This window comes from Mus musculus, chromosome 17 (assembly GCF_000001635.26).
Source record: "Mus musculus strain C57BL/6J chromosome 17, GRCm38.p6 C57BL/6J".
Taxonomy (NCBI): domain Eukaryota; kingdom Metazoa; phylum Chordata; class Mammalia; order Rodentia; family Muridae; genus Mus; species Mus musculus.
Genome location: NC_000083.6, coordinates 53,827,401 through 53,846,298, shown reverse-complemented (window position 1 = coordinate 53,846,298; position 18,898 = coordinate 53,827,401). Strand labels below are relative to the sequence as shown.

General features: G+C 41.9%; 1 protein-coding gene across 1 annotated transcript; it reads left to right on the top strand.

Moving 5' to 3' along the window:
* Nucleotides 1-340: 340 nt before the first annotated feature.
* On the top strand, nt 341-16,662 carry Sult1c2 (sulfotransferase family, cytosolic, 1C, member 2). Its single transcript, NM_026935.4, has 8 exons — nt 341-522; nt 7,290-7,467; nt 7,804-7,929; nt 9,301-9,398; nt 13,079-13,205; nt 14,120-14,214; nt 14,349-14,529; nt 16,185-16,662. The coding sequence occupies exons 2-8, from the start codon at nt 7,317-7,319 to the stop codon at nt 16,295-16,297; spliced, it is 891 nt and encodes a 296-aa protein (NP_081211.3). The 5' UTR covers nt 341-522; nt 7,290-7,316; the 3' UTR covers nt 16,298-16,662.
* The last annotated feature ends 2,236 nt before the right edge of the window (nt 16,663-18,898 follow it).

The following is an 18,898-nucleotide window of genomic DNA, read 5'->3' as shown; positions in this document are numbered from 1 at the left end:
ATCATAAGCGTGGCTACACTCTAGGTTTTTTTTTTTTCTTTTTTTTTTTTTCCTATTTTAAACTCTATCAGACTAGAGAGAAAGAATACCAATCAGCAAGAACACGGGAACTCTACTCCAAAGCTAGAAGCTTGCACATAGTGGGGAGTCAGGTGGTCTTAGAATGGGAGGAGCAGTATGCTTTCCTCTTTGAATTTGTCTAAACAGCCTTGAGTCTGCAAGCACTGGAAATAGTGGAGGCTCAGAGACGAGCGATCACTACACTGTGAAAGTTACTTCCTCATTGGGCTGATGCCAAGGTTTGTTTCTTGTAGCCTCGACTCTGTTGATTAAGGCTCTAGCTGATCCCACTGACTGCAGAGCCTTCGAGATCGATTGCTAAAGGTTGGGTACTTTTGGCACAGTAGAATTTGAGCCTCTGTGCTTGCCAGAAATACGTCCCTCCTTCCTCTATATGTACTTTTGTACTCACTGAACACTGGGCAGTCCAGCTTTCCAATTACAGACAACTAGAGCTTGAAGGTAAGAGCACAGCTTATCTGAAATATTTGGCCTAACTTTTTGGTGTATGTTCTTTTATTTTTATTTTATTGGATATTTTATTTCTTTACATTTCAAATGTTATCCTCTTTCCCAGTTTTCCCTCCGGAACCCCTGTATCTCATCCTCCCTGACCCTGCTTCTATGAATGTGCCCACTCACCTATTTACCCACTCCTGCCTCCCTGCCCTGGCATTCCCCTACACTGAGACATTGAGCCTTCCCAGGACCAAGGTCCTCTTCTCTCATTGTTGTCCAACAAGGCCATCCTCTGCTACCTATGTGACTGGAGCCATGGGCCTGCTCCATACGTACTCTTTGTTTGGTGGTTTAGTCCTTGGGAGCTCTAAGGGAGGGGGGGGGGGTCATGTTGGTTCATACTGTTGTTCTTCCTATGGGTTGAAAACCCCTTCAGCTCCTCAGTCCTTTCTCTAACTTCTCCATTGGGGACCCCATGCTCAGTCCAATGGTTGGCTGCAAGGATCTGATTCTATACTTGCCAGACTTTGATAGAGCCTCTCAGGAGACAGCTATATTAGGCTCCTGTCAGCAAACACTTGTTGGCACCCACAATAATGTTGGGTTTGGTGTCTGTATATGGTATGAATCCCCAGGTGGGGCAGTCTCTGGATGGCCTTTCCTTCAGTCTCTGCTCCACACTTTGTCTCTGCGAGAGACTTAGTATTCAGTCATACAAGTGCTAATGTGTAAGTAGAGTAACACAAGTCAGAAAGATCCTAAGTCCCAAGAAACCTAAGAAAAATAATAAAAAGCATGTGACGCTAACACCGGCTGTATTCAACTTAGAAATTCATGCAGACACCTCTCCAAGATAGCATCTCTTTATGTACCCTGAACTTCCTCCCCACAAAGCCTCCACTCTTGTGAGCCAACTAGATTTCTCTGACTATGACTATTTCTTTACCACCCCTGACTCTCCTTTTGTCAAAGTTCCTGACTACCATCCAAGCTAGGCCTATAAAAGGGATTGGACCAGGTCTCCTGCTTAGGGACGTTACTTATATAAGCAAGTAGCTATCGAACCATGGCATAAGATCTGTAAAGTTCACATGCAAAGTTAGATCCCCTTGAAGCTGAAGGTGGGGGATTGCTATAATTTCAAAGCCTATCTGGAGGACAGTGTGAGGACCTGTCTCAGAAAACAAAATGAAAGGTTAACTCTTTCAGCTGCTTGTTGGGTCCCTCTGAGGGCAGTCATGATAGATCTCTTTTTGTGAGCATAGCATCAGTAACAGTGTCAGGCCCTGGGACCTCCCCTTGAGCTGGATCCTACTTTGGGCCTGTTGCTGAAACTTCTCCTCAGACTCCTCTCCATTTCCAACCCTGTAATTCTTTCGGACAGAAACAATTATGGGTCAGAGTTGTGACTGTGGGATGGCAACCCCACAAATGTGTACTGGAGGTTGGCTCCACAACTTCCCTCTCCCCACTTCTGATCACCTCATCAAAGGTCCCTCCCTATGAGTCCTGGGAGTCTCTTATTGTCCCAGGTCTCTGGTGCATTCTTAGGGGTCCTCCCAACCTCCTACTTCCTGAGGTTGACTGTTTCCATTCTTTCTGCTGTCCCTCAGGGCTTCTGTCCTTTTCTCTCACCCAATATTAGATCAGGTTCCCCTCTACTCCCCCACTGCCCTGCCATCCCCGTCTACATTACCTCCCAAGTCCCTACCTCCTCCCTCCCAACTTGTGATTGCTTTCTTCTCTCTCCCAAGTGGGACTGAGGCACTCTCACTTGGGCACTTCAGCTTGTTGAGCCTTCTGAATTCTTTGGACTGTATCTTGTGTATTCTGTATGGGGCTTCTTTCTTTCTTTCTTTCTTTCTTTCTTTCTTTCTTTCTTTCTTTCTTCCCTCTCCTCTCTCTGTCTCTCTCTCTCTGTCTCTGTCTCTGTCTCTCTCTCTCTCTCTCTCTCTCTCTCTCTTTTTTTTTTCTTTTGGCTAATATCCACTTATTAGTGAGTGCATACCATGCCTGTCCTTTTGGGTCTGAGTTACCTCACTCAGGATGATATTTTATAGTTCCATGCATTTACCTGCAAGCGTCAGGATGTTCTCACTCTTAATAGCTGAGTAGTATTCCATTGTGTAAATGAACCACATTTTCTGTATCCATTCTTCTGTTGTGGGACATCTAGGTTGTTTCCAGCTTCTGGCTATCACAACCCCTGTTGTTGAGTTGGGGAGGCTGAAAGAAGCCGAGGAGAAGGGCAATTCTATAGGAGGACCAGTGGCCTTGGTTAATATGGACCCCCAAGATCTTTCAAACACTGCACCATCAAACAGACAGCATACACCAGCTGACATGAGATCCCTAACACACATACGGTAGAGGACTTCCAGGTCTGCATTCATTCAGAGATGAAGCACCTAACCCTCAAGAGACTGGAGGTCCCAGGGAGTTTAGAGGTGGGGTGGGGGTGGGGGTATCCATGTGGAGATGAGGTAGGGTGGGGAGGAGGTGTGAGATGTGAAGCAGTCAGAGAGTGGATGGAGAGAGGCAGGGAAAGGAATATGGAGTAGAAAAAAAATGAATTACAAATAAAATTAAAAAGAAAAAAGCTTCCTACAGGAAAAAAGAAAGAGAGAGAGAGAAGGAAGGAAGGAAGGAAGGAAGGAAGGAAGGAAGGAAGGAAGGAAGGAAGGAAGGAAGGAAGGAAAAGGAAAAGGAAAAGGGAAAGGGAAAGGGAAAGGGAAAGGGAAAGGGAAAGGGAAAGGGAAAGGGAAAGGGAAAGGGAAAGGGAAAGGAAAGGAAAGGAAAGGAAAGAAAGAACGAATGAACTAGAGGAGGCCACAGGAACCTGGACTCACAGGATGAAAAGGAGCCTGCCTAGGAAAGTCTGTGTGTCTATCTGCCCTATTCTAAAAATAGCAGTGACCATAGCTGAGGCAACCTATAAGCAGAAGCCAGAGGAAGAGTGCTTTTCTCTCTCATAGCCTACACGCTGTGGGCCATCAGATGCCAGGTGTATTTCCACCTGTGTGCTTTTTGACCATGAGGTTATCAGAGGTAAAGTGTCATCATTCTAAGCACCGGATGTACCCAACGTGCCAGGCACTGGTGGTGCTCAGCAGCACAGTTAGCTGCAGTCAGTTCTTCCCCTGTGATCACTGCTACTGAATGGCAGAAGAAGTGAGGTTTGTGCTACACATTAACTCTGGTTCTGGGAACATATGCAAACTTGAGAGTCTGATTTCAGCTGAGTGCCTATGGCTTTTGTATCCACGTAAGATCAAACATTTAGAAACCTCTAGCCACCAACATTGTCAAGCTGGGAATGGTGCACACTAGGCAAACCTTTACCACACAACTATACATCAGCCCCCACGCTATTCATGTTCCATACTTCCATGGCCTCACCCAGCCCCTCGTCTCTACCTATATATCACACAAAGTCTATTGCAGAGCTGGTCTCAGTAAACTGAAGATTTTCAGTCTTTACCTCCAGGCCATAACTCTAAACCTACTTAAATCCAGCTAGGAAGATTGGTCAAGTAACAAAGGAACACCGAGACAAATATTTAATTTCCTTTATTGACCAATGTTCAATAAAACAGCTGGTTTCTGAGCTTGAACAGATCATCCTAGTCTGCTCAGTTTTAAAAAAATTTTCCACAAAAGTCCCAGATCAAGGTGTCAGCCAGTGTGGTTTCTCCAGGCTTCCTCTCCTTGCAGAGGTGGGGGGCATCTTTTACTATGTCCACACATGTTGGTTCCTCTGTACATACCCTGGTGTTGCTCTGAGGGTCTCAATATCTTCTAAGAAAACCCCCAATATGATAGAATTGAAGTCTCATCTCAACTTAAGCACATGATTAGGACCCTGTCTCAAAGTATCACATTGTAAGGAATGGAGATTAGATCTCAACATGTGAATGTGAAGGCACACAATTCAATCCGTCATATCCAGTAATGCTTTTGCAATATTAGTTTATGCTAATAGTTTTCTGTTGCTTATAAATTGAGAAGTTTAAAATGACACAAGATGGGGTAGTACTTATCTGTAATCACGGCATTTCGGAGGCATGGGCAGGGGCAGAGGCACAGAGGCTCAAAGGCACAGAGGCTCAGAGGTGCAGAGGCTCAGAGGCAGAGAGAGGCAGAGGCAGAGAGAGAGAGAGAGAGAGAGAGGCAGAGGCAGAGAGGCAGAGAGACAGAGGTTAGCCCTTTTCAGAGATGGTTTTCAGTGAAATAGCTCTCTCTTATTGGAGGTAATAAGGGGAGTAGGTAGGGGTTTTCAGAGTGATGGTCCATTACTAGTCGTGTCCAGGTGCTGGGAATGCGCATTTATATGCAGAAGAGTATCTGCTCCTGGTCAAATCCTTACAGGGAGAGAGGGGGGAGTTTAATCTGTAATTTGGCCACTAGGCTACATTACTCCCTCAAGGATGGCAGAGGTGGGAATCATAAGGCTTATGTGCACAGGGCATGCAGGCACAGAGCAAAGAGGAAAACAGTCCTACTCCTGCAGGTTTCAGGAAGAGATTTTTGAGAATTGGACACATCAACCTTACTTTTGCTCTCCAGGTAGCGTGGATTTCCAGACCCACAGGTTTCATGCTTTGAAACAGTCTTACTGCAGCCTAGACTGTCCTCAAACTCACAGACTTTCTGCTAGCTTCCCTCATGTTGCTTGCCATCATACCCTGCTGATCACTTTAACTGCTGGTCAGAAGTCTGAGCAGATTACAGCCACTGGGTAAAATGAAGGTACCAATTTGCACTCCTAGAGGCTCAGAGAAAAGCATCCCTCTTCGATTCATCTGCTGGACATCAGCTTTCAGTTCTGTTGGGCAGGTGAAGGACAGAGGCTGCTACCTCTGATTTACCCTCAGCTTCTAAAGGCCTTGACATCTATTTCCATTTGTCTCTGAGCTGGTAGTGGGAACTGCGTCATCGGTATACTTTGAGGACTTCCACACCCACCGCCAAAGTTCCACTGGAGTTCAGAATGAGAATATCTTTGGGGACTGTTATATTGGATACCAAAACTTACATTTGACATGGACAAAAATTCATTAAGTAATAACAATTCCTGTGTTAGTTTTCTTTGTGCATATGGACTTATCACAGGAGCATCCTAAATTTCATTGCACACCTACAACTTATAATGAGGCAATTTTTAAAGAAGTATGATGAGATTGGTAGATAGATACTAGCTGAGGTCGTACTCAAGCCACCGATTTAGTGCTTTGCAAGCCTTCTGATATTTAGAGGCATGATTATTACTTATGCTAAACCTGTGATGTGAATTTAAAAGGAAGGAAAATGTAGGGAAGGACATAACATAGAAAGTATGTTGGAAGTGTCAGTGCTCTAAACCAAGCAGTGTAGCTTACACTTGTCACTTCAGAACCAAAGAGACTGAAGCAGAAGCATTGTGAGCTATGGGTCATCTTGGGATATGTAGAGAGACCCTACCCACTCTCACCCTTGAAAGAAAAGAAAGGAAGTGGAGACGGCAGTACTCGTATCCTCCTCGATTGAAGTTGTTTACATCACATCTCAGAGTTTTATGAGAAGTCTACCCTCTCTGCCATACTACAACTATAGCTGCTGCTCGTATCTGAAATGCTTTCGAGAAGAATTAGATCATCATTTTCTAAAAGCACTGCATCCATTCTAGAGAACTCAGCTTTCTCTGGGAAGGTGTCACTCTGAGAGCTGGTCTGGCCAGCCTGGGCACAGTTTTCCTTTCTTTCACTCCCTAGACTGGCTGAGCAATTTTCTTTTACTCAATTTCCAGCAATTGTTTACTGTTAAACTTTCCACAAAGACCTTTCTCTCTTAATGTTCTGTGGCTTGAGTTAAGTAAAAAATAAAAACAAATTATAATAAATATAATAAAGGTACACAGTATAGCAATCACTGAGCAGCCGTAGTAGATGTCTTCTGAAACTTCAATAGTCACTTATTCGCCTACCCTCCTATTTGTGTATTTACAAATTTCTAGGTATAGCAACCAACAGCAAACAGTGCAAAAATGTGCACTCTGAAAAAGACAAAGTAGACTGTAAGCACATAAGGAGATATTCACCATTAGTCATGAAGGAAAAGTAAACAAATCTATTGGGATAGATATTTAAGTGAGATACAAGTCAGTGAAAATACACGGCTGGTGGTCCTCTTAAATAATACAGCCACTGTAGAACAGTGCTATGACAACTTCTCAAAAATGTGAGTATACTATCTTGCACATCTCCATTGAGTTATGAATCCAAAAATATGAACGTAGGAGCTTAGATATTTGTGCATTGTGTTTATAGCACAATAGTTGAAAGGAGGCACGCCAAGTGCCCATGGACAGGGAAAAGGATAAACAAACCACACTACAAGCAGGCATGCAGTAAAAGTCAGCATTAATTGGGAAGAAAATCTGATGGCATGCCACAATACAGTTGATCCTTAAGAACATTCAACTACATAAAACAAATCCATTCAAAAAGGACAAAGAGAATTTGCTTCTCTAAAGTATTTAGAGTTTAAGGAGATAAAAAGGAAAATAATGGTAACCAGGCTCCAAAGAACAGAGGTTTAGCACTAATGGGCTCCTAGTTTCCATCTAGGAAAGTAAAAAGTTTTCAGGAGATGGAAGGTGATGATGTACATTCAACAGCGGGAATATTACTAATGCCACTGAGCCATCCACTTATGATCGTTAATAGCAACTTTCATGTTGTGTGTACTTTATCACAGTACTATAAGAATTCCATTCTGATATTTTCTCACAGGGACTGGACCTTCCTTCCTGAGACATCATGGCCTTGACCCCAGAACTGAGCAGACAAACCAAACTGAAAGAGGTAGCAGGGATCCCACTGCAGGCTCCAACTGTGGACAACTGGAGGCAGATTCAGACCTTCGAGGCCAAGCCAGACGACCTCCTCATTTGTACTTACCCTAAATCAGGTAACCTGGTAAAGTAATAACCCCAGCCTCATCCGCTGAGCTATTGGAATCCTACAATGACAAGCTGGCCACTTTTGTTCCATGATGGGTGCCACCTCAAATGTGTCAGCCCTGAGATTTTTGAAGCTTAGTCTCCTCTACCATTCATTTTTCTTGGGAAGAAGTGAGCTTTGTCTTTACTCTTCCACCTTGCACAGAGATCCAAAGTCTTCCTTCCATAGCTAACAGAAACCTGGTTAGAGTGGAAGGTAAAGCCAACATCTGCATCCACACCCCTTCATTAGTATGCTTGAAGAATAATAGGTTTCTGACTCTTAATCTTTTTGGTCTCCCCAGGGACAACATGGATTCAAGAAATTGTGGACATGATTGAGCAGAATGGTGATGTAGAGAAGTGCCGGCGAACCATCATTCAACACCGACACCCTTTTATTGAGTGGGCACGGCCACCCCAACCATCAGGTAAGAGACTCTGGCTCCATATATGTTCCTCTCCTGTCTTATCCCTGTCCTGGTCTCTTCATCTTCTCCTCTTTTTCTTTCTTGTCCCTCTGTCTCCCTCCCTCCCCTTCATTGTTATTTTGAACAGCATCTCTTTACATAGCTCTGGCTGTACTGGAATTCACGATATTATGCTGGCCTTGAGCTCATAGAGATCCTCCTGCTTCTGCCTCTTGAGTGCTGGGTTAAATGCATGAGTAATTCTTCCCAGATTCATCTCTTTTCTTTTCTCTATTTCCACCAAATGTGAGTCAGCAAGGAAGATAAATGCATATGGAGGCAAAATTCTGCCTCGTTTTATTAGTAAAACTTTGCTCTGGTCATGTGTAACTGTAGAACAGAAGAAGGTATAGAACTCTATTGATTAGCAGTTCACACCCCTTTGCTCTCAGTACTCTACCCTTTTATAACCAAGTGCTTTCTGGACAGTGTCTGATGATTCAAAACACACACACACATGTACACACATACACACATATACATGCACACACAGACACCATAAACACACAGGCACACACACATTCACACACGTACACACATACACAAATAAACATGCACACACAGATACACATAAACACACACACACACAAGCAGAGGCAATTATTTGCTCAGTTGAATGTTTTTCACATAAAGTTAACCTGATGATTTTTCTTTTCATACATGGAGGAAAGTTCACAAGGACAACCAGAAGACAGAAGTCAGGGCTAGGGACCAATTTTAACTCATCACATCATGGAGTGATGTTACCAGAAACTTTGAACCCTTGCAAATGCTGCTGTGAGAAAGCAGAACCCTTCTAGTGTTGACTATGACACTCTTGGAACAGCCATTGTCAGGCTTTGATAAATTCATTCAACTGTTTCAAGACAGAAAGCTCTTGATCAGATATACTTAGAAACTTGTAACGCAGGCAAGGGGATGTCTTCATGTCAGGATATCCTTTCTTCATGTCAGTGCATTTAGAAATTCATATATAAGTCCTTGGCAGGGACTTGCTATTCTCTTTCCAAAGAAAAGTGCTACTTTAAGGGTCATGGGCTGAGAAGCAGTGCTATTTGGGTTTTTCTTAATAACACACACACACACACACACACACTTCTCTAACCCTCTAACTTCTCTTTTGCAAAATGATGAAGTTAATTCACTCAAAGCTTGTACCCAGCACTTCAGCTATGTAAGCCGGCAAACACAAAAGCAATACTTCTCAAATTCTTCTAAAGCTTCTCCCCACAGAAGAGGGAAAATAAGTGAATCCATATCCATGATAGGTATTCTGAGAAAGCAGCACCTGGAGTGGGCGTTCTCATGCACTGTGCCTGAATTCGGTTACAGGTGTGGACAAAGCCAATGAGATGCCAGCTCCAAGGATATTAAGGACCCATCTTCCCACTCAGCTGCTGCCACCATCTTTCTGGACAAACAACTGTAAGGTAAGATAGCAGCATTTCCCATGGAGACTGGAGCAGCAAACCCAGAGAATCAGGTCTCCAAAGCCTGGGTGAGATTACCTTCCTCAACACTAACTATTCTCTACTGCTGAGACCTAATACTTGGCAGTAAAGTCAAACACCGGGCTAGACTTAGTAGGGTGTTTCCCTTGATGCTTTCAAAGGTGATGTGAAGGCAGAGGCCAGACTGAGATGTTGGAAATCATCTGTTCTTCAGTGACACAGACAGGGTGTGGGGATCAGGAACCATAGACTGTAGGTCATAGGAGGACTTATGGAATGGAGCACGAACAAGACGGAGCAGATGAAGTGCAAAGGACTGGTGATCAAAGGGTAAATCCCACTGTAGCCTCACAGGAGGCTTGGCCGCAGCCTCAGCAGCCTACAGGCTTGTTTCATTTTTGACATTTTAGGGTACAGGACTATGTCATGTACCCTAGTGTCTTGTCTAGTATGTTCCTGACACGTTAAGGATCCAGGACCATGGTAGGAGTGTACAAGGTAGAGTAACCCTGCAGTGGATGGAGCTGAGATCTCAGGATGAGGCAATCAATAGCTTTTCTTTCTTTCTTTCTTTCTTTCTTTCTTTCTTTCTTTCTTTCTTTCTTTCTTTCTTTCTTTTTTCTTTCTTTCTTTCTTTTCTTCCTTCCTTCCTTCCTTCCTTCCTTTCTTCCTTCCTTCCTTTCTTTCTTTCTTTCTTTCTTTCTTTCTTTCTTTCTTTCTTTCTTTCTTTCTTTTTCATTTGCCTAGACAGGGTTTCTCTCTGTAGCCTTGGCTGTCCAGGCTGGTCTCCAACTCAGACACCCATCTGCCTCTGCCTCCTGAGTGCTGGGATTAAAGATGTGCACCACCACACCCGGCTTTCAATAGCTTTTTTTAAGGGTATTCTTTTTCTAAATGGGAAATAGAGAAAGAAAGAAAAAAAACGACTGAAGAAATGGTTCAGTGGTTAAGAGCATTGACTGTTCTTCTAGAGGACACAGGCTCTGATGCTAGCACCCATGTGGAGACTCACAACTGTCTGAAACTTCAGTTCTAGGGGATGTGATGCCCTCTGCTGTTTTTTGTAGATACTGAATGCACATTTGGCATGTTCATACAAGCAGGCAATAACATCAATATACTTAAAATTATCACATAATTTAAAATTAAGGATTACTTAAAAAGGATTAAAATATTTCTAGATAGCAGGAATAAAGCTGTGACTCCCATGATCAAGAGACTTGTCTACTGTCAGTACAGCTGGGTAAGGAATGACAATTCTATTCCTGGCATTACTGAAACCAGCTATCAGGAAACCAAGGAGGAACACCTCTTGATGTTGTCCAACTGAGATCAAAAAAGTTGAGAAAATTGCTTAGTTACAGGAAATAAAATGGAAAACAATTAAGAAAAGCAGAATCAGCCTGGAGCTGTGCAGTGGTATTTGATGTCCTGGGAAAGTCAGCAACATTGGCTTTACTGTTTGCACGGGGACTGGAATAGAGCCCAAGCACAAGAAGATAAGAGAATGAGCAGAGAGGGCAGAGGAAACATGGGTCAGCATCCTCCTTGTATGCATAGGTGGAGGAGCTAAGCTCTGTGGTAGAGAATAATCTTCAATGACTATATTTTCAGATTTGAATGAGTTTTTAAAGTATATATAGCAAGCCAAAGAAAAAGAATACATAGAAAGCATCAGGCAGATGGAAGGATGGAGAGAGATAGACAGACAGACTAACAACAAATCAGGTCCTCAAATCATGAAGCAGAAACTGACTGGGCAAGCTCTCTTGTGTCTGTCAGCTGGTGGTCCCAGCAGAGAGAGTGCCAAGCACAATATAGTGTGCCCCTGGGTAACACTTCCTGGTCAAGAAACAAATCACAGCAGGAAGATAATATTACAAAGGTAGGACTCACAAACATCTAGCAAAAACTACTGATGAATCTCCATTAGGATAGCCAGCCAGCTTACCCATCAAGAGTGCCAACATCAGCAGATCCTGTGCTCACAACATTTTCGAGAAACTGACTGGGGAAGTTTAAGCACCAGCTGGAATTTCACATCGAGCTTTCTCTCTGTGTCTGAGAACTGATCTTCTAGCATCTCTTTCCCAAAGGGCTAAACAAAGTACCACCTGTAGGAAATAGTTCACCTTCCAGATGTTCTCAGTAACACAAAGAGTTAATTTGAGCTATTTTGCTGTCCTTTTCCCTCCTAGTCACAGAGTTAGTGGACTAGTCCCTTCCCAGATAAGGAATCTTAGAGAAAACTTAGAAAAAATGCTTGGTTTTGAAGTGTGTGTGTGTGGTGTAACCCCACTGCCAGAGATGGCTTCTCAGTGAATTCAAACAACAGAATACAATTTACCAATATAGTGTACATTGTCAATGGTACATGAGACCATGGGCAGCTTCTGGGTCGCCTTATGTCATCTCTCAATAGTGTAAAGATTAATTCCCTCTGCTTGGCCTGTCCAGGACACTGCCATCTCATACAAGTCAGCATAAGATGACTCCAATGCCAGAAACACGAGTATATCGAACAGAAATGCATATGAATCGTATCAGAAGTCATCTCAGCTTAGACCCCCAGATTACCACTGTGATAACCATCATACATTACAGCATACATCAGGGAAGAGACCTTCATAAGGTTCTCTGCTAAAGAACAGCCAGAGTTAGCTCCGCAAAACTTCTGACAAACCTGTTATACGGAAAAATAAGAAAATGTTAATGCTGGATAAAAATAAATAATTGTATAAAAAATGATATGAAGAAATGAAGAAATAAGATGTGATTTTAAGTCAAATCATCAAAAAAATGGTGTTTTATAATTGCCCACACATACATGTATTTATTATATATACATTATATGTACATAGTTAGAAATTTATATATGAAACACTGAAAATTAAAAAAACAGAACTATCCTAACTCCCAGCCTATGTGCATCTGAATAGAGAAATGTATGAACTTGGAAAGGGAGTGAATGAGAGTTGAGGGAAGGCAAGAGTCATGTGAATGTGCCTGAAACTCACATACATGAAAAGGAAAGAAGACATTCATAAAATGTCAGGCAATACTGAGGTGATAGACAACCTGAGGTACAAAGTTCAAGAATTCAAGTGAAAAAAATAAAAAATAAACCAACACTTTAGAAAATTCTTTCCATTGGAGCACAGCAGCATGTTTACTTGGAGAAACCATGGGCTAGGTGTCAAGGTCTCCCAGCAGGGCCCTTATTCAAAGGCACCTGGCATTTGTTTATTCTGTGTGAAAACACACAGATTCTAAAGTGATCATTATGGAAGCTATGGAGAGGGTTTATAGTCAAAGCAAGTGCTGCTCCACATAGAAACACCAGGTGGAGCTATTGCTTTCCCAGAAATCACGCTGAGGTTGTTGGAAGGCTCATTGGCATCTTAGTTGGGTAACAAGTCAGAGTTTCTAGAGAAAACTCTGATAATAGCCCCTGATAATAAAGGAGAGACCAAGAATTGAGATAACCGTTAATGAGTTAGGGCTGTGCTGGACGTATCATAATTGGCAACAATGCTCTAGGATGAGTCTTGCTGCCAGGGCAGGAGAGCTGAGCCTCCCCCAAGAGGACTCAGCCAGAACAAAAACTCAGAACTTCTCATTTTTGTGACCCTTTAACCCACTTCTCTTGTTCTCCAAAGTTCCTTTATGTAGCTCGAAATGCTAAAGACTGCATGGTTTCCTACTACCACTTCTACAGGATGAGCCAGGTGCTCCCAGAGCCAGGCACCTGGGATGAGTATTTTGAAACCTTCATCAATGGAAAAGGTAAATAAATAAAAATGCTTTGTTCTCCCCTTCCCTTCTTCTGTATTCTACTCCAAAGAGGCTGAGCTGAGAGAGCTATCTGTGACAGTTGATTCTCCAGAGTGTCCTGTGCTTATGTCAAAACGCTTTATTTGGGGGGATTCCTGGACTATAGACTTCCCTCAGCTTATATGTATCGTGTTGTAATGGCGTGCAAGTGATTGTGTATAATCAACACAATGCCACTTTAATTAGCATATTAAGGGAAAACACCAAGACTGACACAAAAGAAAACAAAACCATATATATATATATATACACACATACACATATACATATATATCTTTTTATTAGATATTTTCTGTATTTACATTTCAAATGTTATTCCCTTTCCTAGTTTCCCCTCTGAAAATCCCCTATCCCCTCCCCCCTCCTCCTACTCCCCAACCCACCCACTCCTGCTTCCTGGTCCTGGCATTCCCCTATACTGAGGCATAGAACCTTCACAGGATCAAGGGCTTCTCCTCCCATTGATGACAGACTAGGCCATCCTCTGCTACATATGGAGCTTGAGCCATAAGTCCCACCATGTGTTTTCTTTGAGTGGTGGTTTAGTCCCAGGGAGCTATGGATGTACTGGTTAGTTCATATTGTTGTTCCTCCTATGGGGCTGCAACCGCCTTCAGCTCCTTGGGTACTTTCTCTAGCGCCTTAATTGAGGACCCCGTGCTTGGTCCAAAGGATGGCTGTGAACACCCACTTCTGCATGTGTCAGGCACTGACAGAGCCTCTCAGGAGACAGCTTTATCAGGCTCCTGTCAGCAAGCTCTTGTTGGCATTCACAATAGTGTCTTGGTTTGGTGGTTGTTTATGGGTTGGATCCCCAGGTGGGGCAGTCTCTGCTCTGAAATGAAAACTGTTCTTGTCTGTTACAGTAAGTTGGGGATCCTGGTTTGACCATGTGAAAGGATGGTGGGAAATTCGAGACAAATATCAGATTCTCTTCCTCTTCTATGAAGATATGAAGAGGGTAGGTAAATTTCTGCTTCTGGGTCACGAACAGGGAGGCTGCTTTAGGAAGGTGGTTCTGACAGTGATGTCTGGGAAAATGTGATAGTGTAAAAACTCTCTTCCAGTCCAACTCAATGTTACTCTCACTCACAGAACCCAAAGCATGAAATCCAGAAGGTGATGCAGTTTATGGGCAAGAATTTGGATGAAGATGTGGTGGATAAAATAGTCCTGGAGACATCATTTGAGAAAATGAAAGAGAATCCTATGACAAATCGTTCTACGGCCCCCAAATCTATCCTGGACCAGTCCATTTCCCCTTTCATGAGAAAAGGTTGGTGGGGCTTCTTTATCCCTCACTCTGAGACAGTCCCCCTAAAACTCACACGTTATGATTCTAAGAAGGCTAGAGATTTGTTCTTAGTGTACACGAGAATCTACAAAGCAAGTCTTACAGATGACTAAGACCAGAGCTAGCCTTGGTGCACACCTAAATGGGAACTCTGCCTGAGGTGAGGCTGATCAGAGCTGAGACCTGGAGACCAGGAAGGTACCACTCTAATGGAAAGCTCTAAGTGCTGTTAGTATAGCTGGTATCCACATGCATACTTTCTATCTTCCACCCCTGTGCCTTTTTTCTATTCCATAGCTGCTGCCTCCGTTTCAGCTTCTGTGCATAGTTTGACTATGAACAATGACTCATGACAGTTTCAGGACTTTCAACGTGTATTACGGAGACCCAGCCTCTTAATGCTTCCTAGATTTTGAAAGAATTCTTATTGGTCCAGATGGTCCAGTTTTAAGTGGAAAATGTTATGTTTTTAAATTATTACATTAAATAATTGCTAAATCAATACTTTTCCACATATATCCTCACTAAACCCCATTGTGCAAGAAGCTAAACATGGAATGAAGGCCTTCTCTCTGCCTCATTAGCATACATATTCTTTTCCACAGCAGTGCTACCAGGGCTGGGGTTTACACAGTCTTCCAGAATATCTTTTCTTTGACCTTCAGCACATGAGTTAATTCATTTCATTGACTTTGCAATATACCAAGTATCCCAGGCCCTGAAATGAATCAAACACTTCTACCACTTTTCTCTCTTAATCTCTGGTGAGGATTTGACAAGTAGTCATTTTCCCAGCATATCCTTGTCCAGCATTCTCTGCATACACTTGTGTTCTAGTCTTTGCTTGCTGGCTTTGGCCCATAAAAACACAAATATAGATACCATGACAGAAATCTGTTCAGTATAACACAAACTGTGGTTACATTATACACTTTTGCTTACTTGAATATGAGCCCATCATATTCAAGGGCAAGAAACACAGATAAGAAACATTCACAGGTGTTCCATTGAGTATCTCTCTATCTAAAATTATTTTAATCAGTTCTTGTTGAAAAAATACAGTCTCATTCAAATGATATAATCTACAAAAACAATTCACAGAAATAAACTAATCAGTTCCATAAATTTTATAAACAAATAAAGCTATATGATCAACACCCTTAATCAAAGAAGCAAAGAATTCCTTTCCTTTGGACAATATCTCTTCCTATGGAGAAAAAGGTTCTAATTTTCTCACTCTAGGTAGGTTTGGCTTGTTCTCAGATGGCATATACCTGGAATATCACAGTATATGTTTTCTTATGTCCCAGATCTCTGGCCAGTATAACATCTTAAGATCTCCTGGTATGGCTATATGTCAATTATTCCTTCATTTTTATGACTTTGACTATCCAGTACATGTATGTACCACAGTAGAGCCTAGATTGTTGGTCACACTGTATTAATTGATGACTTGATTTAGAAGCTGGTGTCCCTGCACAAAGACAACTAGGGCCTCTTCTAAGATAGGAGAGGTAAGGGGATGAGGAATTGAGCTCCTGTTAGGATAGCTCCAGTGTGGTCACTCCACACTCCAGTAAGGGACACGAAGGCTGTCAATCAGAGACTGATGCTCCTGTCTGGCCTTTGTCTTTTAGGAACTGTGGGTGATTGGAAAAACCACTTTACTGTGGCTCAAAATGAGAGGTTTGATGAAATCTATAAGCAAAAGATGGGCAGAACCTCTCTGAACTTCTCCATGGAACTCTGATCAAGATGTTGATCACCAAGAACAGGAGTCTGTCTGCAAGCCTCAATCCAGCCAAAGGAAGCCCTGAAAGCAAACTGTAAAGGCCAAAGATTGTGTCTCTGACTCTGTGATTACTAACATCACATTACAACTCATAAAGGCAGATCATGTCCAATGTATACTTTGTCCACTATTCAGTATAAATCAGTAAGACAGCTTAATCAGCTAATCAATCAACCAATCAATCAAACAACCTTGAATAGTATAAATTTTATGTTGGCATTCTTTTAGAAGGTATAGCCTCGATTCTAACTCTGAAATAACTACCCAAAGGGCAAGCATACAAATAGAAGGGATCATCTAAATGAAAGTGTATGAAATCCTAATGTCTTCCCTGCTCAATCTGTTTTTCCTGGTTACAATGGAAAGAATTTGTTTGTGGTCAACTTGTTACAATATGTTATGGGAATAGATTCTACCTGGTAGGAGGAAAGTGAGGGAAGGACTCCAAGGAGATATCAGAAATCCAAATGTTAGTAAAGGAAATCCTAGTTCTGGGTTATAAAAGAAACAGAAGGAAGGCATGAGGGTGGCCTTTGGGAAGCACAAATTGTACCCAGACAAAAGGAGATGGAGGCTTGGTGCTCAGCTTGGAGCCCATTGAGTTTAGATCTCCTGTCATCTCTTCTTAGGAGAAGCTTGTTCTTTTGCCCACTTTAGCTGAGTCCATGTTGTTTCCCTAATTTCTTTCTCAGTCCTTTTATCCTTTGTGTAGAGACAGGCCATTGATTTGTTTGAGTTAATTTTATATCTAGCTACTGCACTGAAGCTGTTTATCTGGTTTAGGAGTTCTCTGGTGGAATTTTGGGGGTCACTAATATATACTATCATATCATCTGCAAATAGTGATATTTTGACTTCTTCCTTTCCAATTTGTATCCCTTTGATCTCCTTTTGTTGTCAAATTGCTCTGGTTAGAACTTCTAGTACTATATTGAATAGGTAGGGAGAAAGTGGGCAGCCTTATCTAGTCCCTGATTTTAGTGGGATTGCTTCGAGTTCCCCTCCATTTAGTTTGATGTTGCCTTCTGGTTTGCTGTAGATTGCTTTTATTATGTTTAGGTGTGGGCCTTGAATTCCTGATCTTTCCAAGACTTTTATCATGAAGGGATATTGGATTTTGTCAAATGCTTTCTCAGCATCTAACGAGCTGATCATGTGGGTTTTGTCTTTGAGTTTGTTTATATAGTGGATTACGTTGATGGATTTCTGTATATTAAACCATCCCTGCATCCCTGGGATGAAGCCTTCTTGGTCATGATGGATGATAGTTGGATGTGTTCTTGGATTTGGTTTGCAAGGATTTTATTGAGTATTTTTGAATCAATATTCATAAGGGAAATTGGTCTGAAGTTCTCTTTCTTTTTTTGGATCTTTGTGAGGTTTAGGTATCAGAGTAATTGTGGCATGATTGAATGAATTGGGTAGAGTACCTTCTGTTTCTATTTTGTGGAATAGTTTGAGAAGAGTTGGAATTAGGTCTTCTTTGAAGGTCTGATAGAATTCTGCATTAAACCCATCTAGTCCTGGGCTTTTTTTGGTTGGGAGACTATTGATGACTACTTCTATTTCTTTATGGGAAATGGAACTGTTTAGATCATTAATCTGATCCTGATTTAACTTTGTACCTGGTATCTGTCTAGGAAGTTGTCCATTTCATCCGGGTTTTCTAGTTTTGTTGAGTATAGCCTTTTGTAGTAGGATCTGATGATGTTTTTTATTTCGTCAGTTTCTGTTGCTATGTCTCCTTTTCATCTTTGATTTTGTTAGTTAAGATACTGTTCCTGTGCCCTCTAGTTAGTCTGGCTAAGGGTTTATCTATCTTGTTGATTTTCTCAAAGAACCAGCTCCTTGATTGGTTGATTCTTTGAATAGTTCTTTTTGTTTCCCCTTGGTTGACTTCAGCCCTGAGTTTGGTTATTTCCTGCCGTCTACTCCTCTTGGGTGAATTTGCTTCCTTTAGTTCTAGAGCTTCTAAGTGTTCTGTCAGGCTGATAGTGTATGCTCTCTCTAGTTTCTTTTTGGAGGCACTCAAGGCTATAAGTTTTCCTCCTAAGACTGTGTTCATTGTGTCCCATAAGTTTGGGTATGTTGTGGCTTCATTTTCATTAAACTCTAAAAAGTGTTTAATTTCTTTATTTCAGCCTTGACCAAGGAATCATTGAGTAGAGTGTTGCTCAGTTTCCACATGAATGTTGGCTTTCTATTATTTATGTTGTTATTGAAGATCAACCTTAGGCCATGGTGATCATACAGGATGCATGGGATAATTTCAATATTTTTGTATCGGTGGCCTGTTTTGTGACCAATTCTATGGTCAATTTTTGAAGAGGTACCATGTGGCGCTGAGAAGAAGATATATCCTTTTGTTTTAGGATAAAGTTTTCTGTAGGTATCTATTAAATCCATTTGTTTCATAACTTCAGTTAGTTTCCATGTGTCTCTGTTTAGTTTCTGTTTCCAGGATCTGTCCATTGGTGAGAGTGGGGTGTTGAAGTCTCCCACTATTATTGTGTGAGGTGCAATGTATGCTTTGAGCTTTACTAAAGTTTTTTTTAATGA

Excerpts from the sequence above, each read along its gene's own strand:
- Sult1c2 (NM_026935.4), top strand. The coding sequence starts at position 7,317 with ATGGCCTTGACCCCAGAACTGAGCAGACAAACCAAACTGAAAGAGGTA. Across the intron at positions 9,399-13,078 it reads TCTGGACAAACAACTGTAAG|TTCCTTTATGTAGCTCGAAA; the intron begins GTAAGATAGCAG and ends TGTTCTCCAAAG. Across the intron at positions 14,215-14,348 it reads TCTATGAAGATATGAAGAGG|AACCCAAAGCATGAAATCCA; the intron begins GTAGGTAAATTT and ends TCTCACTCACAG.